The following is a 24,479-nucleotide window of genomic DNA, read 5'->3' as shown; positions in this document are numbered from 1 at the left end:
TGTTTTATTACATTTCAAATCTCTACTCACTTTAATTTAAATCAGTGATTTTCTTTTTTTTTTTTTAAAGATTTTATTTATTTATTTTTCCCCCAAAGCCCCAGTAGATAGTTGTATGTCGTAGTTGCACATCCATTCTAGTTGCTGTATGTGGGACGCGGCCTCAGCATGGCCGGAGAAGCGGTGTGTCAGTGCTCGCCCGGGATCCGAACCCGGGCCGCCAGCAGCGGAGCGCGCGCACTTAACCGCTAAGCCACGGGGCCGGCCCTAAATCAGTGATTTTCAACTGGGAGCAATTCTGCCCACCGTGGGGACACTTGGCAATGTCTGAGACACCTTCAGTTGTTATGATGGGGGCAGGGATGCTACTGGCATCTAGCGGGTGGAGGCCAGGGATGCTGCTCCAAACCCTACAATACACAGGACAGCCTCCCCCCTGACAAAGAATTATCCAACCCGGAATATCAAGAGTGTCAAAGCTGAGAAGCCCTAATTTAGATAGAATGGAATAGAGCAGGATAACATGGAATAGAAAATATCAGAAGACACTGCTCAGAGTAAGGATAAGTATCATGACATAAAACTTTTGTATTTTCATATATTTGGACACTATATAAGATGCATTTCTCCTTGTGGGTCCTAACCAGAATGGTTTGATAAACACCGTCCCAAGTATCACAGGGCTAAATAAGACCACGGACACTCCAGCCTCACGGAGCTCACTTCTATAGACAATAAAGAAGAAAACAAATGAACCGATGGAGTTGTTTTGGATAGCCAGTTAAACAAGGCCAACACTCCAGAGCCAGCCTGGGATGTTAGCAAGTGGGATCACGGAAGGCTCCTCGGAGGTGACATTTGAGTGGAGACTCCCACGGTGGGAAGGAGCTAGATTCAAGAAGATGGTGCAAGCATCGGCTAGGTGGCCAGAGGGAGGGTGGCGTGCTTGAGAAACAGGAAGCCGGCCGGTGCCGCCGCGCGGGAGCAGAGCGGGGAGGGAGGGTGGAAGGAGATGAGTGTAGAGATCAGCAGGGGTGATAGGGAGCCAAGGGGAGGGTTTTTGGCAAGGGAGGGACATGGTTCAATTCGCTTTTAAGAGGATCACTCAGACTGCAGAAGGAAAATTAAGAGCGGGCACGGGACGAGGGTGACTGGAACATGGATGAGGGTGCTATCAAGGGTGGTAACTGGGGAGGTGAAAAGTGGTTGAAAAGTGGATAAGCAAGCAGGTGAGGGCAGGGGGTGTGGGTGCAGGGGTGGTGGTACCTGATGGCCAAGCCCTTCTCCCCAGGGCCAGGTGGGAGCTGGGGCCCTCGGGGCCCCACCCACCTGACTCACAGCAGAAACTGGGACAGCCCACACTGCCCACCTCCCTCCTCACTCCCAGCGCCCAGATGCTGGCTCTCCCTACCTCGCCACCCACGCCAGTGAGGCCTCGATCTGGGCCTTCTGCCAAGGGTGCCTCCAAGGCTTCCTACTCTATCTCCCTATCTGACTGGGAATCTCCTGTGAGCACAGAGGGCACAAAAACCACCCTTATCTAGGGCACCCAGCCTCAAGTTTAGAGTCTAGCACTAAGGTATTGCCTGCCTGGTGAACTCCTATCCATCCGTCAAAACCCGCTTCCAATGGACCCCTATTTGGGAAGACTTCTTGGACCCCCCGTGGTTCCTGATTTAACACATTAATAATTAATATACATCAATAGCTAATACAAATTGAGCACATACTACATTCCATTCTGAGGACCTCATGCACAACAACCCTTGGACGGGTTATTATCATTATCCCCATTTTACGGATGGGAAACTGAGGTTCAGGGACACACAATTAGTAAGTAGTGGGGGGCCAAGATTTGAACTCAGGTGACTTCCATATGCTACCTCAGCAGCAGGTCTCCTTAAATCCTTCCCCGTGAGACTGATTTGATCATGGCCATCTTCCAGATGAGAAACTTGAGGCCCAGAGGGGTTAAGCAATGCACCTAAGATCACACAGCAAGCCAGTGATTAAGCCAGCTTTGCTCTGAGGCAGCTGCCTTAAAAGCCCTCAGCTCTTAACCTTCCTCCCTTATCACCTCTTCATCTCTTGGTTCACAAACACCTACAGCATGTCAGGCACCATCCTAGGCTCTGAGGACAAAATAGGGGACAATTCTGAGAAAGTGACATTTGAGCTGAAAGATGAAAAAGAATCCACCTTAAGATGATCTGGAGAAGAGAGGTCCCAACCATTACCGAGAACCTTCCTACTTCTTTGCCCATTCTCCTCCATCTGCTGGAAATGCCTTTCTCCACCTAACGAACTCCTATCCATCCTTCAAAGCCCAGCTGCAATACCCGCTCCTCCTAGGAAACCTTTCCAGATCGATCTCCCAGGCGGAGTCTGCAACACCCACCCTTGGCCTCCCCCAGCCTGGGGTCCCTCCCTCTACCCCACACGCAGCCACAGATGGATGGGAAGGTCTCGGTAGGAGTCGGCCCCACTAAGCTGGAAGCTCGTTGAGGCCAGGGCCCAGTGGGCACAACGGAGCTGACTGTTAAAATAAAGAAGCTCGAGTTTGTCGGGAACAAGACTAGAACTGGCGGCTCTCAAAGTTCCACTCCGCCCGGGCTCCACGCCAGGCTCTGGCTCCGCCCCCTTCAGGCTCCGCCCCCGACCTCGCCCCGCCTCTAAATGTGCCCGCCCAGCGGCCCGGAAGTGGGCGGCCTAGTGAGCAAGCGCCGTGCGCGCAAAGCACGTCGGGAGTTGTAGTTCCGCCATCGGACGCGAGCCGGGACGGACGTGCGGCGGGATGTGGCCGGGAGTATTGGTGGGGGGGGCCCGGGTGGCGGCAGGCAGGTGCCCCGCGCTGGGGCCGCGCCTCGCCGCCCGCTTGCCCCCGCAGCGGACGCCCGAGAGCGGCCTGGCCCTGCGGCGGAGCGTGCACGCCACGGCGGCCCGGGCTCTCCCGCTCATTCCCATCGTGGTGGAGCAGACGGTAGAGCGGCCGCGCCGGGACCCGGCCCGGGGTCGCGGGGTCGGGGCTCAGGGCACGGGCGGCCCCTGACCCTCACCCCCATCTTCCTCCGCAGGGTCGCGGCGAGCGCGCCTATGACATCTACTCGCGGCTGCTGCGGGAGCGCATCGTGTGCGTCATGGGTCCGGTGAGCCCCCTGCGCCCCGATCCTCCCCTGCGCCTGCGCGACCCCAGGCGCCCCTCCTCCTCCAACCCCCTTGACCCCTGACCTTTCCACTTTGAAGTTCCTCCCTCGGCTCCGCTCTGGTCCCAGCCTGACACCCCGCTTCCTGGGCACCTAAGCCCTCTGACTTCCCACACCAGCCCCCTGCACCGCCCCCGGGCTTCATACCCCCTGCTTCTCCCTTCCTGATCTCTGACTCCCTCCCTCAGCAATGATCCCTCTCCCCAGCTCTCCAGACCCCTTCCCTTCCCGGGCCCTGAGCCCCTGACTCCCCCCTTGCTGTGCCTCCAACCCCCTGGGTCCCGACCACCCCCCACTGCATCCCCTCCTGGGTCCTGAATTCCTAACAACTCATCTTCCTTGGGCTCTGACCCTCATCCTGGTTCCCTGACTCCTCCCCAGACACCCCATAACTGCCTCCCTTAGCCTTCTCCCACTCCCCCATCTGGGGACACCCCTGCCCTCCCCACTTGCAGATCGATGACAGCGTGGCCAGCCTGGTCATCGCGCAGCTGCTGTTCCTGCAATCCGAGAGCAACAAGAAACCCATCCACATGTACATCAACAGTCCTGGTGAGCGGGGCCTTCCCGGGCGCCCTGAGTGACTCAGGGGACCAACACCCCCCAGTCAGGGACGTTCTCTCTCTGGGGAAATAATGGGTGCAGAGCTTCCTTCAGAACCCCCAAAGTGTCTTGAAACCTCCGAAAGCCGCGTGTTCCTTGCTTTTAAGTTTAGATTCACGAATGGGCAGCTGAACCTGCCATTTTGATTGGTAGGTACCTTTCAGTTATCTCCCATCTCGGAGGAGACACCGTGGCTCCCAGAGGCTGGGTAACTTGCCCGAGGTCACACCGAGGATAAATTGCCCAGCTAGAGGTCATCCCCAGGCAGGCTGGCTCCAGAACCTTCCTTGTCAGCCACCACACTCTCCCGGTTTCTAGTTTCTCTTGAAAGTGTGGCAGATCTGGTGCCCCTGGCCCACGGGCACGTGTGGCAACGGTTAGCTCACTCTGGAGCACGTGCTCTCATTGTCCCGCCACCTGGCCCCTGTCAGCTGTTTCTGTCACCTCCCTACCCCAGGAGGTGTTTGCAGATCTCTGCCTTTAAAGGGTTGCAGGGGCTGCCACAGGGAAAGGATGGTGGGAAGAGCTGGCCCAGCCCCTCATGTGTGCCCCCACCTGCAGGCGGTGTGGTCACCTCGGGCCTGGCCATCTACGACACGATGCAGTACATCCTCAACCCCATCTGCACGTGGTGCGTGGGCCAGGCTGCCAGCATGGGTTCCCTGCTTCTCGCCGCCGGCACCCCGGGCATGCGCCACTCGCTCCCCAACTCCCGCATCATGATCCACCAGCCCTCGGGGGGCGCCCGGGTGAGTGCCAGGCCCTGCGAGCCACTTTGGGGATGGGGGACGGGGTCTAGACAGACGGACTGACTGGGCGGAAGTCACGTGGGGGTGTCAGTCTTTTAAAATGTAGGTTTATTATTATTCAGCAGTGGTGAATAATATCAGGAGACAACTGCCATTGAAAAGACAGGTTGTCACCCACAGATCCCAACAGGAGGGGGCACAGTGCACCAGGCAGGGCCACACGGGGAAGCCCCACGGAGGGTTGGGGCAGAGGGAGGGGGAGCGTGGGCAGGAGCCTTTATTGTGGTTTCTTCTGTGAAGAACAGACGAGGCAAGATAAGCAGGCTTCACAGGGGCTTCTTTGAATAATTCCAGCAGGCTCTGGGGCATAGGGGCTGGCCCTAGCTGTCTGGCACCTGGCCCTGGGGTGATCAGGGCAGGGGAGAGTGGCCCTGAGTATGAGAGCCCCATAAAGGAGGTAGTGGCGGTGTGGGCTCTGGATTGGCTGGTTTGCATGTGAAAGGTGTCCTCGTGGGCGAGCTATTTGCTACCTCTGAGAATTAGCTAGCCCTGGGAGGGGCGGTTCTTTCCAGTCAGCAAAGCCCCAGAAGCAGATATGTAGTTAATACAGGAAGCCTTCGTGGTGACGGTGAGGATGAACCCAGGATGTGGAGGGACTTGCAGAGCCTTGTCCCACCAGCCTGAAAACTGGCAGCCTGAAGCCCCGGGGGCTCCCAAGTCCCCATCTCCAGCCTCCCGGGGAGACACTGATTCAAACCTTCTCCTTCCTGTCCCCTCCCTTGGGACGTCCCCCAGGGCCAAGCCACAGACATCGCCATCCAGGCAGAGGAGATCATGAAACTCAAGAAGCAGCTCTATAGCATCTACGCCAAGCACACCAAGCAGAGCCTGCAGGTGATCGGTGAGTGCCCTGCCCCCGGCAGACCCCCGCGGAGCTCCATGCCAGGCCGTGTGCTCGCCCAGGGCCTCTGGACCTCAGCACTTGGGGCCGGATCATTCTCTGTCGTGGGGGCCGTCCTGTGCATTGTAGGATGTTGAACAGCATCCCCGGCTCCCACCCTTTAGGTCCCACTAGCATCCTCCACTTGTGACAACCAAAACCGTCTCCAAACATCGCCCAGGGTTCCCTGGAGGGGCAGAATCACCCCTCTTCGAGAACCCCTACTCTAAGCCCTTTAAAAAGCCCAATTCACAGAACCCTCTCAAAAACTTCATTAAGATAGGTGGAAAGTTTTGAGCAGGGTCTTCAACAAAGAATATTCCAAATGGCCCAGAAACATAAGAAGAGATGCTCACCATCTTCAGTGAGGATGCTTAATTAAAACATCATTCATTATTAGGGCAAGGCAAATGAAGGCCCCCGTGAGATAGCATTTCAGTGCGCCAGAAGGGCTCAGATATAAAATACTGACACCACCAAATGCCGTCGAGGATGTGGGGCAGCGGGAATGCTTTTCTATCGCAGGCGGGAGTGGGGGTGGTCCAGCCACTCTGGAAAGCTGTTGGGCGCTATTGCCAAAAGATGCTGTGGTTCCCTGCGTGGCATGTAACGGAGAGCATTGACTGCTTCCGTCCACCAAAGATGCAGACGAGCAATCCTGTTTGGACAAGCCGCAAACTGGAGAATACCCAAATGCCCATCAGCAGTGGAAAGAGTGGTGGTTTATTCAGACAGTGGAATGCTGTATAGCAACACCGAGAGGGGACAGTCCACGGTCATCCGTGCCATTAGGCCACTGTTAGGATGGTGGTTCCTCTTGGGCGGGAGGAGTTAGCGACTGAAGTGGGCCCCAGCGGGGTCTCTGGGGGGAGGTGTGCCCGTCACCCTTCTTGATCTGGGTGCTGGCCATATATTCAGTCTGAAATTCATTGCACCATCCACTTACGATCTGTGCCCTTCCTGGATGTGGATTATACATCATAAGTTAAAAAAAAAAAAATTGAAATAGGTATTTTACTGATGGGGAAACTGAGGCATAGAGCGGGGAAAGCCAAGGTGACACAGAGAAGAAGTCGCTGAACGGGGACCCAGACCTGGCCCCAGGTCTCCCCTCTTAACCACACGCGTGCCGCCTCTCGCTTCCCCCGCAGAGTCGGCCATGGAGAGGGACCGCTACATGAGCCCCATGGAGGCCCAGGAATTTGGCATCTTAGATAAGGTTCTGGTGCACCCTCCCCAGGACGGGGAGGACGAGCCGGAGCTGGTGCAGAAGGAGCCCACGGGGGCGGCGGCGGCCCAACCTGCCCCAGCAAGCGCCTGAGAGCTGGACCTCTCCTCCCGATGAAAGTTGAGGGGCCACGTGCCAGCCAGACGCTGCTGCTGCAGCCCCGCCCACCCCTCGCTGCTGAGCCCCTTGAGGAACTCTGGATTTGGGGGTGCCTGCCCCTGAGGGCGGGTATCCTGGCTGAGACACTGTGATTTTAAATTAAATCTTTGTAGTCTTTGCTCCCTGTCTGTGGCGCCTTCCCTCTCTGCTCCGCCACAGCACGCATGCGCCTGCCCTTCCAAGAGTCCCCCTCTGTTCTCGAACTGACCCCGAGGCTCTGACCTTCAACTCCCTAACTTCAACGCACTCTGTTGAGCAAGTACAATATTCCAGGCACTGTTCTAGAGGCTGCGACATAATGTGAAGAAAACACAAAAATTCCCGTCCTCTAGGAACTTATTCTTGTGATTCTTAGTTTTAGATGGGGTAACCAGAGAAGGCTTTGCTGAGAAGGTGACATTTGAGCAAAGACTGCGGGAGGTGAGGGAGGGAGCTAGGTTGCTATCTTGGGACAGACCAGCCAGAGCGAGTGCAAAGGCCCTGGGGCAGGACTGTGCCTGGCACATGGGCGGAACCGGGAGGAGCCTGGGGTGGCTGGAGTGGAGTGAGGGGGCGGAGTGGAGAAGATGCCAGCAGAAAGAGGAGGAGGATGGGTCTTAAAAGACTTGGCAGGTCTTAGCAAGGAGGGAGATGAGCCACGAAGAGTTGTGAGAAGAGGAAGGAAAAGAAGCATGACCATGGCTTCCACGGAGAGGTGAGAGGAGTTTCTGCAGCAAGCCCAGAAACCTGGAGACCAGTTAGGAGACTGTTGGAATAATCCAGATGGAGGCTGATGGCCCCTGCCAGGTGGTGAGAAGAGGTCGGATTCCAGCCAGGTTTTAAAGGCAGGGCTGACAGATGGACGAGAGATTTGAGAGAAAACGTAATCTCCCCAAACTCCAAGATTTTGGCCCAAAGCAGGTAGGAAAATGGAGAGCTATTCATTGAGATGCGAAGGCTGGCGGGGGGAGGAGCAGGTTTGGGGGCTGGGATCAGGAGTTGGACATTTGATGTTTGACGTGCCTCAGACATCCCAGGGGACGGGTAAGTCTGAGGTCAGCGCTGGGAATTAAAATGTAGGAGACGTCAGGATGTCGATGAATTAGCCGGCAGGCTGAGAACTGGATGTTGGGTCTGGCAGGGTGGAAGTCACTAGTGGCCTTAAATAAGATCACTTTCGGTGCTGTGGGGCCAAAAGCCAGATTGGAGCAGACCCAGAGAGAAGGGGAGGGAAATATTGGAGCTAGACAAGTGCTTCGAGGAATGTTGCTGTAAAGGAGAGCAGAGAACGTGGGGCTGTGCCTGGAGGGAGAATTGGGGTCAGTGTTTTGTTTTTTTTTTTTTAATTCAGTGGACTTTTTTATTTGGCTATGTTCATCAGTTACACATGGTTGAACTTTTCATTCTGGACAATTTTAAATATATACAAAAAGAGAGTCGGATCCCATTCAGTTTCCACTTTTTGGCAAGTGACCTCTTAGCCAAGGGTGTATGCTTGCTTTCGTGACTAGGAGCCCGTGAGAATCCTTGTCTGGATCCACTAATATTGCAGTAAGGGCTGCAAAATGATGACACGCCAACGCTACTGTTACAGGAAGAGGTTTTTTTGTTTATATCTTGTTTGTAAGATGGGAGCCAGCCTGTCTGTACGCGGGTGGGAATGATCCGGCAGAGGTGAAATGGGTGATGCCTCGCTTTGACCTTTGACCGCAACCCCCAACTCCACAAACTTGACCCCACCCCATAATCGTGGCCTTGACGTGACTCTTCTGACCCCTGTACCCTTGACTCCTTCGTCTCAGCCTGACTGTACTCTACCCTTAACCTCTAGCCCTTGCCGACTCCATAATCTCGGCCCTGGCCCAAATCCGTCTATGACCCCTGACCTCTGACCCCAGGCCAAAACTGTCTTCGCCTGCCCCCACCCGCCTCCGCCCCCTGGAGGACGGACTTGCGGCACAGCCAATAGTCTAAGTTACTGCGGTAATGGTGCCCAATAGCGCGAGAGAGGGGGCGGGCTTTGCGGGGAGCCAATAGCTTGAGAGGACGAGCCCAGGAGCAACCAGTAGCCTTGAGCGAGAGGCGGGACTCTGAAGAGAGCCAATCGTTGCAGGGACTCGGCGCAGCCCCAGCCAATGGCTCTGAGGCGGGGGCGTTGCCCTGACCCGGCCACTCCCAGGACCCGGCTCCGGGGCTATGGCCGGGACTGGGCGGCTGGCTCTGCGGACGCTGTCCGGGTCGGGCTGGGTGCGGGGCTCGGGCCCGGCCGTGCTGAGCCGCCTGCAGGACGCGGCCGTGGTGCGGCCCGGCTTCCTGAGCGCAGCCGAGGAGGAGACATTGAGCCGGGAGCTGGAGCCCGAGCTGCGCCGCCGCCGCTACGAATACGATCACTGGGACGCGGTGAGGCTAGCGGCGCGGGAGAGCCGCGTCGGGGGCGGAGCCACGTCGGGGGCGGGGCCTTGGACGTCAGGGGCGGGGACGGGAGTGGCGCTGTGGGATGGGGCGGGGCCACAATGAGGGCGGTATCTAGATCAGGGAGCTGTAGGGGCGGGGCTACGGCGGAGGCGGGGCCTGTGGTATTAGCGGGGGGACAGGAGGGCACTCTGGGATATGGAGGGGCTACGATGAGGGCTATTCCTAGATCAGGGAGCTGTGGGGCGGGGCTACGGCGGGGGCGGGGCCTGTGGTATTAGGGGCGGGGACAGGGAATAAAGCGCCGGGATGGGGCGGGGCTACGGCTGGGGGCGGAACCTGGGGAATGGGGCGGAGTCTTGAAGTCCCGTGGGGTGGGTGGGCGGAGGGGAGCCTCGGGACCAGGGAGAGCGCTTTGGAGATGAGGGCAGGGCCATAACTGGAGGCAGGACCTGGAACTGAGGGATGTTTGGGGGACAGGACCGAGGTTAGGGGTGGAAACAGGTGTGGAGCAAGATGAGGGAGAGTCACCTGTTGGGGGCGGAGACAGGGGAGTTGGGTGGGATCAAGTTGTGGGTGGAGACTGAGACAGACATGAATATTGGGGCGGAGCCAGCACTGGGGGCAGGATCTGAATTGGAGCCTGAGGGTGGGTGCAAAGGACTGAGGCCGGAGCTAGATCTGAGACCCAGGATCGTGGGGTAGATAGGACCAAGGCTGTGAGTTGAGGGTGAGGTCAAGGGTCAGCTGGGAAAACCAGCCCTTTTGCTCTGCATCCCCCGGCGCCGCGTGCCTCCGTTTCCCTGTTGCCCCTGGGAGATTCCAGGCTTGACCTGAGCTCTCTGTGCAGGCCATCCACGGCTTCCGAGAGACAGAGAAGTCGCGCTGGTCGGAGGCAAGCCGGGCCATCCTGCAGCGCGTGCAGGCGGCCGCGTTTGGCCCTGGCCAGACCCTGCTGTCCCCTGTGCACGTGCTGGACCTGGAACCTCAGGGCTACATCAAACCGCACGTGGACAGCGTCAAGGTGGGCAGAGGCCAGCGCCTTGGAGCTCCTAGCTGGGGGGATGGGCCGGCCAGGCGGGCCAGAGCCTGACCCGCCACCATGCCCCCTCTTCCAGTTCTGTGGAGCCACCATCGCCGGCCTGTCCCTGCTGTCTCCCAGCGTGATGCGGCTGGTCCACACCCAGGAGCCGGGCGAGTGGCTGGAACTCTTGCTGGAGCCAGGCTCCCTGTACATCCTTAGGTACTGCCCAGCCAGGGAGCCCCCCCACCAGTAATGTGTTAGACTCCCAGCCAGCGCTTTGAGCATCTCCCATTCAGACCTCACAGCCAGCACTACCATTCCCCCCACGGTGGGCAGTTGGCCTGGACTAGGGGCTGCCCTCACCCCACCCAGCCATAGCCTCTGTTTTCTCTTGCAGGGGTTCGGCCCGTTACGACTTCTCCCACGAGATCCTTCGGGACGAAGAGTCCTTTTTTGGGGAGCGTCGGGTTCCCCGGGGCCGACGCATCTCTGTGATCTGCCGCTCCCTCCCGGAGGGGATAGGACCAGAGGGGCTGGGGCAGCCACCCCCAGCCTGCTGATGCCCAGGCCCTTCCCCAGCTTCTCAGAGACACCGAGTTTGTGAATAAAGTTGGACAATGCACAAACTGGCCTTCCTTGCACTGGCTGTTTGCTGGGGCTGAGATCTGCAGGGGAGCCCCACCTGCCCACCCTCGGGAGCTAAGGTGGCAGGGTCCAGGCGCATCCCGGCTGAACACACAGTCACGAGGCTGCAGGAGCAATTTTCTTTATTGTGCTCCTTGCTGGCGGCCCCAGCCCACCTCCCCGTCTTGTCTTCTCGGCGTCCAGATCTGCAATAAATAGGTCAGCAGAGCTCCTCGTGCGGCTGCAGGGCCCCAGGCCGGGCATCCTCAGCCGCCGCAGCCGCAGGCAGCCGCCGAGAGCTGGGGCAGCCGCTGCCAGCGGTGGCGGTCATCGAGGAAGGCCACATCGGCATAGCGGGTGGGCTGGCAGCAGGGCCCACCGTGGGCTCGACCCTGGCCCCGGAGCCTGGCCAGCGTCACGCCGTGCTGGGTGCGGGCGCCGCGGGGACAGCTGCCAGCACAGTAGCGGAAGATGACCGTCTCCTCCGACGTGTAGCCCAGGCCCAGCTCTGCCACGGGCAGGGACAGGCTCCACAGCTGGCACGGGCTGGCCGAGGCTCGGCGCAGGCGGGCACCTGGGGGGGACAAGGGGCAGCTGACAGCGGGCAGAGTCTAGGCAGGAAGGAGTTGGGGAGTCACGCAGGGTCCTGGGGTTCCTTACCCAGCTGTGGCTTTGGGTTCCCTCTCTCTGCCGCTGGCTCAGACAGGAGCTCTCCCTCCGCCACTGGAGCCCCCCGAGCACCAGGGTCCCCGCCGAGGCCCAGCTGCAGCAGCAGAAGCAACAGAGAGCCGAGCACGACTCTTCCTGTGGCCATTGTGACGGACAGGTCCTGAGGATGGGGACGCCCCGAGCCCTCAATTTATCCTCTGCCTGGGCTGAAGAAATAACCTCTTCGCTGCCGGCCACTGCACGGGGACGAGGGCCCCCATGTCCCACGCCAGCTCATCTCCTGCATCTTTGGGGCCAGGCCGGCCCACACCCCGTGCTTCTAAGAGTTAAAGGCCCCCCCACCTCATCCAGACATTCCACAGGCCCATTTCCGACACCCCCTCCGCCCCCTGATTTACGAGTGTGGCGGCGGCAGCCGGGGCTGAACACAGGGCGGGCACCTGGAGCGCCCACCCCACCTGCTGTCTGGAGGGAGAGATGAGGGACTCCCACGGGGGGACTCTGCCCACTCAGGCAGGGTGCTGGGGCTCAGGAGACCCCGCGTCGTGCACCAGGTGGAGTGGTCATGTGTGCAGGGAGGAGGCAGGTTGGCAGGTGGGTGAGCTGACAGAATCCTCCGTCATGGCCCCTCCTGGAGGATTAAGCCATCATGCCCCTGTCTCCGGGCTGGGCTGGGCCAGCGTCAAAACAGGAAAAGGGTGAGGCCTGGGGACAGCCAAGAGCTGGGACACAGGGGACGGGAAGCTCACCCTGCAGGGACTCCTGTCTCTAGAAGGCCAACCTGAGGCCCCCTGGGATCCAGCCCCATCCTGGGGTCAAAGAGTATCAGGGCGGGAGGGCAGGTTGAGCCCCACTGGGTCTTGGGGGCAGCAGCATGTTCTGGGGACTTCTACGCCCGGCCCCGTGACCCGAGGAAGCGAGCCTCCATCCCTCACCTGTGAAGGGGGATAATCAGAGTCCCGCCACACGGAGTTCTGAGGACAGGCAGACACGCGTTTCATGTTAACACGGTGCCAGGCACTGAGGAACTTGTGCGAGTTTTTGAGGCCGAGGAAATACAAACAGCTTATGTGCATTTGAAGAGATGCTTGATCTCACGCAGATGAGACTGGGTTCAAACTCAGATGAGGCTCTGCATGCAAGAGTGGCAAAAATCAGAAAGTTCGGGGGGCTGGCCCCCTGGTGTGGTGGTTAGGTTTAGCACACTCCGCTTCGGTGGCCCAGGTTCGCAGGTTCAGATCCGGGGCGCAGACCTACAACACTCATCAGCCATGCTGTGGTGGCAACCCACACAAACATAGAGGACTGGCACAGATGTTAGCTCAGGGTGAATCTTCCTCAGCAAAAAAAAAAAAAAAAAAAAAAAGTTCGCTTCCACACAGCCGAGTGTGCAAGTGGGACACAGGCCCCCCAGCCCCCCACCTGTGCTGTGGGCAGGAGGGTAAATTGGTCACAGCTGAGCATTGGCTGATAACACTGCCAATCACGTCCCTTTGACCCAGGAAACCTTCGCGGACTCATCCTACACAGATTTTGTTTCAGCAAAAGGCTGGAAATGACTGAAACTCCATCCCCAGCGGATTGCTTTGATAATTTTGGTGTGGTGGTTTTCACTGCAGTACTTATTAAGATGACTTTCAGACCAAAAAAAGTCACTTGTTCAAAGACCCAGAATTAGGAAAAACACCCGGGATTTGAACCCAGGTCCTGCTGAATATAAGGCTCCTGCTCCCAACCACGAGGGCGTGTGGCCTGGCCTGGTGGGGAGTCCTTAGACCGTGGTCCACATGGCAGGAAGGGCAGTAGGGAAACTGCCAGGGCAAGGGGCGAGGGCTTCATTCCTGCTGTCCCCAAAATGGCCTGGCGGAAGGATGGGGAGGGATGCTGGACTGCCCTGGGACATTCCTAGGAATTAGCCTGACATCTCAGGCATCCCCGCTCGGCAGCCAAGGGCCTGTGGAACGGGGTGGGGAAGTTTCCACCTGCCGTTTCCAGCCACGGGCAAGAGGGAAGCCCGACATCCGGCCCCCAGCTGGATTGCTCGGAACAGGGGTTCAAAAGTAGCTCGTGCTGCCAAATTCGGCTTCCAGCAACGTTACTGTGCATGAACTCAAAAAGCTCTCCGGCTACAGAACACCTAGCAAAACTGGATAAAGTAAATGCATAACCGACTTGTAAGAAAATAAAGGAAGCTCCAGAAAACATGACTGGAAAGCTGAAAACTAGGGAGGGCCCAGATGCCAACATCAGCAACAAAGGGGTCTGGGAGTTTGTGGCCACGTAGAGACAGGGCCCCGAAGCTGAGAACCACACCTCAAACAGGCTCAGGCTGGGACTCCTGGGGCATCTGGCAGGAGCAAGGCAAAAACGATCTGGAAGGAGCTGCCTGCAAAACAGACCGCCCAGGAGTCCCGCAGATAGAGCCCCCAAGCCAGCCAGGAGTCCCCCGTCCAAAATTACAAAGCACAAGAATCCATCACGAAAGGGAGTCAAACGACACCTGTCTGTGAGCTTTGGGCACTACAAGTGTCTGGCAGAGACTATAAGACAGGGATGCTGAAGATAAAAACGTGAAAGAAGGGATCAGGAACAGAAGGGGCAAGACACTGTCCAAACAGACCAGCCGATCTGAAAAACAACAGAGATGACTTCGAGCACTGGAAAATAGTCATTGAAACTAAGTACAGGCAGACCTCATTTTATTGCGCTTTGCAGATGTTATTTTTGGTGTGTGTGTGTGTGAGGCAGATCAGCCGTGAGCTAACGTCTGCCAATCCTCCTCTTTTTGCTGAGGAAGACTGGCCCTGGGCTAACACCCGTGCCCATCTTCCTCCACTTTGTATGTGGGACGCTGCCACAGCACGGCTTGATAGGCAATGCGTAGGTCCACGCCCAGGATCCGAACCTGAGCATCCCGGGCTGCCGAAGCAGAGCACGCAAAGCTAACACCTACACCACCGGCCCGGCCCCCGGATGTTGCATTTTTTACAAGACCCACCTCCAGCAAAAAGATTACGACTTGCTGAAGGCTCAGATGACGCTTAGCATTTTTCAGCCATAAAGGATTTCTTAATTAAGGTACGTACATTGTTTTTAAGACATAATGTTACTGCACACTGCAAAAACTACAGTATAAACATAACTTTTATACGTGCTGGGACACCAAAAAATTCGTGTGACTCGCATTATTGCAATATTTGCTTTATTGCGGTGGTCTGGACCTGAACCCACGATATCTGCGAGGTGAGCCTGCACTTAATGGGTTAGTGGTGGAGGAGCCACAGCTGGAGAGAGAGCTGGCGAGATGGAAGACAGAGCTGAGGAAATCAGCCAGCGTGTGGCAGAGGCTCAGTCAACGTGGCAGAGGTTGAGGGATAAGGCGAGGAATAGTTCTGAGAGGCGTCGGAAGGTTCCAGAAGGAGGAACCAGAGAGGATGAGAGAGGTAAACTGAGGAGAAAACTGCTTAGGTTTCTCCAGAATTGATAACGCCGGGGGGGTCCTGGGATTCAGGGAGGCGAGTGAGAGACGGGCCGTGGGACACGTGGCAGCGAGCGTGTGGAATTCAAGCGCCAGAAAGTTCTGGAGACTCGAGCCTGTTTACTGGCGGGTGGCTGGGCTGGGCCCTCACTCCTTGAGGGAGAAGTGCATCTTGTCATTGATCATCTTGCGCTCGGGGTTGAGGCGCTTGAGGATCTGGGCGAGCACGTTGACGGTCTGCTCGCTGCTCAGCCCTGTCTTCTTGGTCTGGAACTTCTTCAGCAGGTCCTTGGTGGTCATGGGCTTCCGCGTCAGGTAGCGCCGCACGGCCTCCTCGGTCACCTGCACGTCCCTGAGGGGCCGAGCGGAGGGTGGGGGAGGTGGGCGTCAGCGAGGCCCTCCCTGCTCCCCGGCCCGGCCCCTGCCGTCCCCGCCAACTTACCCGCTGCTGGGGGTCGACTTCCCGGACTGGGGCTGGGGGGTCGACTTCCCGGACAGGCTCTGCGGCCCGGTGTCCAGCCTCAACCGCTTGGCCGTCGGCGTGTCACTCGTCCGCTTCCCTTTGGGAGGAGGGGCAGGGCTGAGTTTTGGGGCTGGGAGGCTGAACCCCTGGGGGGACCCCAGCCAGGTGGTGCCAGGATTATGGTTGCAAGGGGCTCAGGGGCAGACAGGCCTCTGCCCCGATCTGGCCTCATTCCCAATGCTGAAGATCAAGGACAGAGGTCAAGAGGTCATGGTGGGGTCAAGGGGACCGGAAAGCCACTCACCCTGCTCCAGCTTGTTGGCGGCCGCCCGCAGGGTGGAGGAGGTGTTGGCGCTCTCTGTGCTGGGCGTGCCGGGCCGGCTGTTGCCCCGCGAGCTGCCTCCTGACGGCTTCCGCTCCCTCTTGGGGGGCGTCTTCTTCTTCTGCGAGATCGAGGTTGGGGATGTGAGTCTGGAAGGAGACACCCCGTCTGCCCCCCGCCCCGGGCTGGGCCGTACCGCCATGAAGAGGGCCGAGGAGGCCTCACTGTCGATGTCACTCTCCTCCGAGCTCTCTGACTCGTCGCTGCTATCTGCACGGGGCCACAGGAGGGGCGTCAGGACAGAGAGCCCCGCGCCCACCCTCAGCGCTATCAGGTAAACGGGGTCTGGGAGGGAGGAGATGGGGCCTGGAGCCTCGAACGCCGAGCCCACCTTTCCTCCGCTTCTTCTCCTGAGGCGTGGGCGCCTTCTTCTCCTCCTCCTCCTCCTTCTCCTCCTCGGGCGGCTTCTCCTCCTCGCTCTCCTCGCTGCTCTCGCTCTGCTCGTCGACGCCCTTGGGGCCCTCCTCCTGCTGGGGGACCTTGGGCTTGCCCTCCAGCTCCTCCTGGGAGCTGCTGTAAGACAGAGAGCGGGCAGAGGGTGAGTGGGCGCATCCGCCAGGCCGGCCCAGGGTCTTACACCCGCCTCCCGCCTGCCTCACCTGGAGCCGTCAGACATGTAGTCCACCTCCTGGCCCTCGAAGTCCCCGTCATCACTGTCCTCAAAGGCCTCGTCATCCGACCCCTTCTTCTTCTTCTTCTTCCTGCCTGCCTTGCCGGGCGGTGCCTTCTTCTTGGCCTTGGGGGCTTTGCCGCCTGGGGAGTGGAGAGGGCTCATCATGCTTTGTGTACTCCATGACATTTGGACACCTTGGGGGCCTTGCCGACTCAGGAGACTAGCTACTTTTTAGAGAAGGCAAAGGGCTCGCTGAGGGGCGCACCTCTCATGCGAAAACCAACAACCCATCCCGACTCTATACCCCCGAACACCCCCTTCTCTAACTCCCACACTCAGGGCCACTATCCCCGCCCTAAATCACCCCAGGGCCAGGTACGGGACAACTGGGGACAGCCCTGCAGCCTGGAGCCCGCCAGAATTATTCAAAGTGCTGATCCCCAGCTGTTCACCCTGCTCTGCTGTGCCTGTCCTGCGGAAACCCCGATAGAGGCCGTGGCCGAGGCCTTCCTGCTGCTCCTGTCTGCCTGCTACCAGCTCTGGTGCTTCCCCACGTGGCCCTGCGGGTGCCGTGCCCTCGTTTCCAGGGGAACCGTGAGTCACGAAACTTTTCCTTCAGTGGCGTTAACCTCTCCGTGTCCTCACTCAGCCACCTTCGTAAATTACTACGTGGGCACGAACCAGGGGGCCGTACCGACGCCGCCCGCCGCCCTGGGGGCTCCGCCCGGCCTCACCCTCCTCGCCACTGGCCTCGCTGTCATCGGACGACATCTCCAGGTCGTCCTCCAGGTCGTGGATGCGCAGCTCGCTGGCCTTCTTACGGCTGCGCTTCTCCTTCTCCTCATCCTCCTCGTCCTGGTCCTGGTCCTTGAGCCGCCGCTGCTGCATGATGCTGAAGTGGTTCAGGACTTTGTTCCTCCTGCGGGCAGGGGCGGGGGGCGCAGTGGGGGCTGACAAAGGGCCTGGCTCAGGGCCCTCCTCCAGGAGCCGGGCCTCCTCCCTGCACCTCCGACTCAAGTGACGTGAGGGGTGATCTCACCCAGGGGACTCACGCACGTGACATGGAGCACCCTGAAGTCACACGGGGAGAGTTGGCCCTTCTTTAGTTCCCTGTCTGCCCCGAGTCCCTCAAGGTGAAGGCCTCGGTGTGATGTTGGCGTCTCAGCACCCCCCTGGGCTCAGGGCCTTTCTCAGGCAACAGAACCCAGCTGCAATATATTCATGTCCGTCTGTTTTTACTGGAGTTATGGGGGGCCTTCTTTTTTATGACAAGTGTTTCCACTTACTGTGGTGATGGAAGGTTTTACACATGTGACTGCATTTAATGAGACTCTTAGGATTGTATCTAGAAGCATAAGCAAAAATTCAGGGGTAGTGTGAAAAGGAATGAAGCTCTTTTGCACAAGAACGTGAATGTACTTAACACTACTGAATGGTATACTTAAAAATGGTTATGATGGGACATTTCATGTTTTTTACTACAATTAAAAAATTTTTTAAATTTTTTTTTAAAGAAAAGAAATGAAGCAGTGATACGTGCTACACAGATGAACCTTGAGGACATGACGCTCAGTGACATGAGCCAGACACAGCAGGACAGACACTGTGTGATCCCCTCACAGGAGGCCCCTAGAGGAGTCACATCCACACACACAGAAAGTAGACGGTGGGGCCAGCGGCTGGGGGAGGGGAGGGGAGTCAGTGTTTCATGGGGACAGAGTCTCAGTTTGGGAAGATGAGAAGGTTCTGGAGACGGATGGTGGGGATGGTTGTATGACATTGTGAATGTACATAACCACTGAATTGTACACTTAAAAATGGTTAAAATGGCACATTTTATGTTATGTGTATTTTACCTGCAGTTGATTTTATAAATATTGTGTATTTTACCTGCAGCCGCGCAACCTCCTGCGTGGGGGCAGCCAAGCAGGCCAGGGAGACCCCACCCGGCTCTGCCAATTCCTGCTCCAGGGCTCAGCTCAGCCACCACCTCCCCGGCTCTCACCCTGCCCTGTACGTCCCCGATGATTTCATGTCTGTCTCCCCAGTGGCTGGGAGCTCCCTGAGGGTCTGGTGGGGCCTGGCTTGGTCACCACTGAGTCCCCAGCTCCCAGGGGCACAAAGCTATGGTTATGTACCCCATATCTAATCATTTTGGCTCCCCGCTGGGGAATCTGAGAGATGACAATGTCAGCGTCCTGCCTCCCTCCTGGCCCCACCCAGGCTCCCTCACCTCTCCCACTCCTCCTCGGCCTCCTCGGCGGTGAGCGTGCGGTGCCGGGCCAGCGGCGTGAAGTTGTACCAGTTGTGCACGGGGAAGGCCTCGAAGGCCCCATCGGGGCACTGGGTGAAGATGTAGTAGGACGTGTTCTCTGTCACGCCTCCCTTCTTTATGCCCTTGAACCTGCAGGGAGCCCTGGTCACAGCCTGGCCCTTGGGACCAGCCCTGGCCCGCCCAAGCCCCCAGACCTGCCCCCTCTCCAGGGCCACCTGGGTTCTCTGAATAAAATCTGAGGCTGGGAGGCCTCGGGCTGGCCCTTCACCTGTCTGAGGCTCGATTTCTGCATCTGGAGAGCAGGGCCAGCACTCCCCACCTCGCAGAGCATCATGGTCCTCTCTGGAAGACTGTTAGATGAGCCATGAAGAACATGGACTCTGTGGTCAGACTCCTCAGGCCTGAACCACTGCCAGCCTCCTCCTGGCCTCCGCCCTCACCCTGTTCTGCCCCAAAAGTCCAGGCAATCTTACTAAGTGCCCCTTCCCTGCCCACAACCTTCAAGGCTCCCCCAGCCCACCTGCAGAGCAGCTACATCCTGGCATCCACTGCCCTGCGCGACCCACCCGCCCTCTCTCACTGTCACGCGCGGTGACAGTCTCCAGAGCTCAGCAGGCCATTTCGTGCCTTTGTGCGCACTGTTCTGCCTGGCGCGCCCTCCATCCACTCAACCTGTGTCCTCCCAATCCTCATGACCCCCGGGGCCCTAGGTGGCCCCCTGCTGTGCGGGCATCCAGGCTTCCTGCATCCTGGCCCCCAGAGCTCCAGAACAATCACCTACTCCGTTCATCTTCGCAAATAAAACCCTACGAGGTGGTATGTGCTGTCACCTGCGCGGTGCAGGTGAGACATCGAAGTTCAGAGAGGTCCCCCAGCAGAGTGAGGGCGTGAGGGGGATGCAGGCTGGCCCCCGCCGCCGCCACCTACTTCCTGCCTGATTTGCCGTTGACGCGGAGCACCCAGGGCTGGTCCTCCAGCCGGAACTCCTTGAGGACGATGCCGTACTTCTTCCTGCGAGCCTCCTCCCGAAGCTTGCGGTTGAACTCACTGCCCGCGCCCGACTCGGGCATTTCCTCCTCCTGGTAAATCTTCTTGTTGCTCAGGTCACGCTCCAGCCGGGCCTGGCGGGATGGGATGGGGGAGCAGGAAGCAAAACCTCTCGTCGGGGGGCCTGCCTTTGCGCGGGCCGTGCCCCCCGCCAAGAACACCCTCGACACCCCCATGCCGAGCTGCAGACAGTCAAAGCCAACTTCCTGCTGGGCAAAAAGGCACCCAGTGAACCTGGGCGAAGGGAGATGAGTATGCCTTGTACTATGTCACTTTTTGCTCTCCGACACTTTGTACTTATTTCCAAATGAAGAGTTAAGGCTGAGGCTTTTCCCAATTGCGATCTCCGCAATTGAGCAGCAGCTGTGAAATTTTAAAATGCACGTACTGCTCACCCCTCCTTCAGACAGGGGAGGATGAAATGACATACCCACAAGGTTATTTCCTGCTGCACTGCTTGTGGCGGCCAGAGACTGGAAGTGAATCGAAACGCACATCAACCGGGGACTGCTTAAATATACTGGGGTTCCTCCACACAATTGAATACAGTGCAGCCAAAAAAAAAGGTGGCGGCCGTATGGAACAATGACCAAGACATTAACTGAAGCAGGCAAGACGACCCACGTTCTTTCCCACGGTCGAGAGATTTCAGACCACTAGGAGAAACAGACCCTACAAGGTTCCAGGAAGGCAGGGGGAACCATGGCCCCTGGGCTGGCCACCTGTTTCTGTAAATGAAGTTTTATCGGCATGCAGCTGCACCCATTCATTTACAGAAGTCTAATGGCAGAATTGAGTAGTTGCAATCGAGACTGTCTGGCTGACAAAGCTGAACGTAATTATTAGCTGGCCCTTAAAAAAAAGCTTGCTGACTCCTGATATAAAGGATCACGAATGAGGATGTGAGAGACCCTCTAAAGCAACACCAGAAGCTGGAGGACAGTGGGACAAAGCCTTCAAAATTGGAGGGAAAATGGTTACCAAGCTAGAATTTAATACCCAGCCCAGCTATCCATCCTGAGGCTAGCATAAGGACCCTTGTAGGGACACGAGGACTCACAGTGTACTTCCCACACTTTTCAGGGAGCCACCCCAGGATGTGCCTCATTAAAACAGGGGGGCTAACAGGCCTGGTCTCCTGAAGGCAGTAACCCTCAGAGGGCAGAGGCCCTGCCTGGCCTGTTCACCGTCAGCCCAGGGGAGGGTCTCAGGCGATGGTTGCTGCAAGAACGCGTTTGGACGGGGTTTCTGCCACAATGTTGCCTGTGGGTGACAAATGACTATTGGGGGACTGATACGTGTTTAGACGGCTGTACCCACCCCCTTCCTCATGGTGATTAGTGACAAAGGGGTGTCAATCCCAGCAGATGAGTTTTTTACCGGAATGTAGCCCCGCCTTAGTTTTTCAGGGAGTGTGCCCCTCAGACAATGAGAACTTTAGGGGATGTATCTCCATGATTAGATTTTTAAGGGGTGTGACCCCTGGGTGATAAAAACAAGGGGTGATTAGATGGAGAGATGCCCCCCACGATCAGGGAAAAGATTATGTGTAACCCCCTGAGTTAGCAGTGGCTGTGACATCACGTGTCTTGCAAGGTGATAACTACTCAGGGACATCCTCAAGGTGACTGGTGACACAGGGCACGGCCCCTCCAAGGGGACCAGTGAGTGATGGGAGGATATACTCCCCTGGGTCCTCAGGGATGGTGGGGGCTCTCCTGCTGGATGAGGGGCGAGGGCTGGTATGTTCCCAGGGTATTTATCAAGTTCTTCCTCTTGGTGAAGAGTGTTGGGGGGCAGAGTGCCCCCAATGGGTGGGTTATGTCTCTTGGATGATCAGTGATGGAGAACGTCCCCTCACTGAGTGATCAGGGATTTGGAAACACTGTACCCTCTTTGGATAACGTAGGCCAGGCCAGGGCTTGGGGGAGAGGGTAAAAGTGTGTTAGTTTGTATATGAACGTGTGTGCAGCTGGCGTGTCCACACTGGCAGGTTGCTATCGCCTCTCACTGGCTCAACTGGATGAGGCAATATTTTTTTTTTCTTGCAGAGGAAGATTCACCCTGAGCTAACATCTGTTTCAACCTTCGCCTATTTTGTATGTGGGTTGCCACCACAGCATGGCTGCTCACGAGTGGTGTAGGTCCACGCCTGGGAACCGAACCCGGGCTGCCAAACTTAACCACTAGGCCACAGGGCTGGCCCCAAGAGGCGATGTTTTAAAATAGTCGAAAGACAGGACTGTGCTCACAAACAAGATGAGCACTAGGAGTCACTCAACTGCGGGAGGGTCCGAAGCTGCCGTCTTCAGACTTCTGGTCAACTCCTCTGCCAAGCGGGTTCAGTCTCTGTGGCTTTAGATGCCACCCCAAATACCCAGATCCTCCACCCCAGTCTCCCAACTCATGTATCCAACTTACTGTCTCCTCCTTGAGGTCTAACGAGCAGCCTGACTATAAGATGTCTAGCACTGAATTCTCAAACACTCCGTCCAAACTGCACTGTCCCCAGGCTCTTCCATTTCAGTAAATGGAATCGTCTGGAATTCTGCTCTGGCCCTCACCTCTCAACATCCAATCCATCAACAAACCCTGTTGGCTCCACTTCCAGAACACACTGGAATCCAACCACTTCTGACAACCTCCGTTAGCTCCAGGCCCATCATTGCTCACCTGGACCAGAGCCGTCGCCTCCAGCCCTGTTCTCCCTTCATGTGCCCTCGACCCCACGGCAGCCAGATCACTTTACGACTTCCCTGCTTAAAACCCGGCTTCTGCTATAGACTGAATGTTTGTGTCGCCCCAAAATGCACATGTTGAAACCTAACCCCCAATATAATTGTATTGGGGGTGGGGTCTTTGGGAGGTGCTAAGTCCTGAGGGCGGAGCCCTCGTGAATGGGATTAGTGCCCTTATAAAAGGACCCCAGAGAGCTCCCTTGCCCCTTCTGCCATGTGAGGACACAGCAAAAAGGCGCCAGCTATGAACCAAGAAGCATGCCCTCACCAGACACCAAATCTGCTGGCACCTTGATCTGGGACTTCCAGCCTCCAGAACTGCGAGCAATAAATTTCTGTTGTTGACAAGCCACCCAGGCTCTGGTATTCTGTTATAGCAGCATGGACGGACTAAGACAGCTTCCAAAGTCCTTTCTAGAGCCTCTGACAACGGGGGTTCTGAGACCATCTGTAGAATGCAGCCCCCTCTCTTGCCCCAATAAATTTAGGCCAAAAATGCCCCCCAGTGGGCACAACTTCTAAATGTTCTCCTTTGAGGAGAAGGCCTCCTGTGGGGCCCGACAAATCCTACTCCAGGGATGCCCAGCAGCCCAGCCTGGGTCTTAGTCATCATTTTACCTCCACTCAGGGAGAGCTGAGGAAACTAAGCCTTAGTTACTATTACCACGAAGCAACTATTACAACCACCAAGTCCAGGATTGGGTTCTCTCTCGCCCTTAGAACCGGGACTTACCTGGTTCCAAGTCGCGAAGTTGACTTTATCGGCTGCATTGAAGGCCATGATATTATATTTTTTAGTTGTGTTTCTGGAGTGGGCAAGAAGAGGTAGTGCTCAGTCAATCAATCAATCATTCGTTCAACAAACCCTCCCGGGCTCAGCCTTTTGTGCCAGGCAATGCTGGGGACCCACAAAAGACCCCAGAGGTTCCCAGTCTGTCAGGGAAGCTGGATCCTACTCTCCCAAACCCATGCAGAAGAAGAGCAGAAGGAAGGACAAAGACTCGGGGGCACGCAATATGTGGGGATAATCGGGACCTCTGAGCTGGGGAGGGGGGAAGGCAGGCAGGGAATGCTTCCTGGAGGAGGAGGAAAATACTGGAACTGGGTTTTGTAGGATCCACAAGAATCCCCCCAGTACAGTCACTGTTGGGGAAAACGCATTCCTGGCAGAGGAAATGCTAGGCCACGGGGCTGCATCGTACTGCGTATTAAGCTACTCATTCATTCTTTCATTCCGTTCAAAAACCAGAGAGGCCTCAGCTCCACCCCAGCCCCGCCCTCAGGTCGCGCCGGTCCGGAGGGAGGATCGCAGGCGGTGCCGGGCCGCCTAAAGGCTCAGGCAGGTTTAATCGCTTTTTTGGGGGGACTGGGAGATGTGGTCAAGGACTTACTTGGGAACGCGAACGACATACTCGGTGACATTCTGGCTGCCGGGGCCCTGCGGGGAGAGCAGGCGGGACGGTGAGCGCGGGGCCGCAGAGGCCGCCGCCGGGACCCCCGATCCCCGCCGCGTACTCACGAGGGCCGCCATGGGCGACGGTCTGTGGCTCGGGTCCAGCCCGATCCGGGTCCTTCTGGCCTCCCCCGGGGTCCGCGTCCCTCAGTCCCGGGAAAGCCGCCCGCGCGGTGTCGGCTCTCTGGCCGCGATCGAGCAGCCCGAGCCCGAGAAGCCGCCGATCCTGGGAAAATCTACCCGGAAGCGGAGCCCCGTGGGCCGTCAGCTCCTGCCGCGTCTGCGCCTGCGCCGCCGCTTAACCCGGAAGCGAAACTCTCCCGCGGGCCGCGTCGCGATGGCAACCTCCTCCGCGGTCGTGGACCCCTCGACTCACTGTCATGTATCCCCCCTGTCCCTTTTCAGAACGGTAAGCCCAGGCCGACTCTGAGCTACAGGAA

At 57.6% G+C, this 24,479-nt stretch overlaps 4 protein-coding genes across 4 annotated transcripts; 2 read left to right on the top strand and 2 right to left on the bottom strand.

The window, feature by feature from the left end:
- Window positions 1-2,779: 2,779 nt before the first annotated feature.
- On the top strand, window positions 2,780-7,001 carry CLPP (caseinolytic mitochondrial matrix peptidase proteolytic subunit). The gene is made up of 6 exons (XM_004441251.3): window positions 2,780-2,980; window positions 3,075-3,146; window positions 3,659-3,755; window positions 4,368-4,555; window positions 5,351-5,456; window positions 6,647-7,001. Exons 1-6 carry the CDS (start codon window positions 2,795-2,797, stop codon window positions 6,814-6,816), a joined length of 819 nt encoding a protein of 272 aa, XP_004441308.1. The 5' UTR covers window positions 2,780-2,794; the 3' UTR covers window positions 6,817-7,001.
- A 2,041-nt stretch (window positions 7,002-9,042) lies between these two features.
- On the top strand, window positions 9,043-10,928 carry ALKBH7 (alkB homolog 7, RNA demethylase). Its single transcript, XM_004441250.3, has 4 exons — window positions 9,043-9,261; window positions 10,124-10,297; window positions 10,392-10,516; window positions 10,695-10,928. Exons 1-4 carry the CDS (start codon window positions 9,058-9,060, stop codon window positions 10,855-10,857), a joined length of 666 nt encoding a protein of 221 aa, XP_004441307.1. The 5' UTR covers window positions 9,043-9,057; the 3' UTR covers window positions 10,858-10,928.
- PSPN (persephin) lies at window positions 10,826-14,153 on the bottom strand. Its single transcript, XM_087425638.1, has 2 exons — window positions 11,582-14,153; window positions 10,826-11,495 (listed from the first exon to the last, which is right to left on the bottom strand). Exons 1-2 carry the CDS (start codon window positions 11,733-11,735, stop codon window positions 11,188-11,190), a joined length of 462 nt encoding a protein of 153 aa, XP_087281764.1. The 5' UTR covers window positions 11,736-14,153; the 3' UTR covers window positions 10,826-11,187.
- A 620-nt stretch (window positions 14,154-14,773) lies between these two features.
- On the bottom strand, window positions 14,774-24,459 carry GTF2F1 (general transcription factor IIF subunit 1). Its single transcript, XM_004441248.3, has 12 exons — window positions 24,106-24,459; window positions 23,978-24,024; window positions 23,320-23,392; window positions 19,729-19,922; window positions 18,760-18,930; window positions 17,261-17,445; window positions 16,513-16,666; window positions 16,245-16,426; window positions 16,050-16,123; window positions 15,836-15,974; window positions 15,511-15,628; window positions 14,774-15,420 (listed from the first exon to the last, which is right to left on the bottom strand). Exons 1-12 carry the CDS (start codon window positions 24,115-24,117, stop codon window positions 15,216-15,218), a joined length of 1,554 nt encoding a protein of 517 aa, XP_004441305.1. The 5' UTR covers window positions 24,118-24,459; the 3' UTR covers window positions 14,774-15,215.
- Between the last annotated feature and the right edge of the window lie 20 nt (window positions 24,460-24,479).

The sequence above is a fragment of the Ceratotherium simum genome, chromosome 39 (genome assembly GCF_057802395.1).
Source record: "Ceratotherium simum simum isolate JZ-2026a chromosome 39, ASM5780239v1, whole genome shotgun sequence".
NCBI classification, from domain to species: domain Eukaryota; kingdom Metazoa; phylum Chordata; class Mammalia; order Perissodactyla; family Rhinocerotidae; genus Ceratotherium; species Ceratotherium simum.
This window is presented reverse-complemented; position numbering and strand designations above follow the sequence as displayed.

Coding starts and splice junctions, on each gene's coding strand:
- CLPP (XM_004441251.3), top strand. CDS start 2,795: ATGTGGCCGGGAGTATTGGTGGGGGGGGCCCGGGTGGCGGCAGGCAGG. Junction 3,756..4,367: donor CATGTACATCAACAGTCCTG/GTGAGCGGGGCC, acceptor CCCCACCTGCAG/GCGGTGTGGTCACCTCGGGC. Junction 4,556..5,350: donor AGCCCTCGGGGGGCGCCCGG/GTGAGTGCCAGG, acceptor GACGTCCCCCAG/GGCCAAGCCACAGACATCGC.
- ALKBH7 (XM_004441250.3), top strand. CDS start 9,058: ATGGCCGGGACTGGGCGGCTGGCTCTGCGGACGCTGTCCGGGTCGGGC. Junction 9,262..10,123: donor AATACGATCACTGGGACGCG/GTGAGGCTAGCG, acceptor CTCTCTGTGCAG/GCCATCCACGGCTTCCGAGA. Junction 10,517..10,694: donor GGCTCCCTGTACATCCTTAG/GTACTGCCCAGC, acceptor TTTCTCTTGCAG/GGGTTCGGCCCGTTACGACT.
- PSPN (XM_087425638.1), bottom strand. CDS start 11,735: ATGGCCACAGGAAGAGTCGTGCTCGGCTCTCTGTTGCTTCTGCTGCTG. Junction 11,496..11,581: donor GAACCCAAAGCCACAGCTGG/GTAAGGAACCCC, acceptor TGTCCCCCCCAG/GTGCCCGCCTGCGCCGAGCC.
- GTF2F1 (XM_004441248.3), bottom strand. Junction 17,446..18,759: donor GCCGAGGAGGAGTGGGAGAG/GTGAGGGAGCCT, acceptor CCCTGCCCGCAG/GAGGAACAAAGTCCTGAACC. Junction 16,124..16,244: donor GGAGAAGAAGCGGAGGAAAG/GTGGGCTCGGCG, acceptor GGCCCCGTGCAG/ATAGCAGCGACGAGTCAGAG.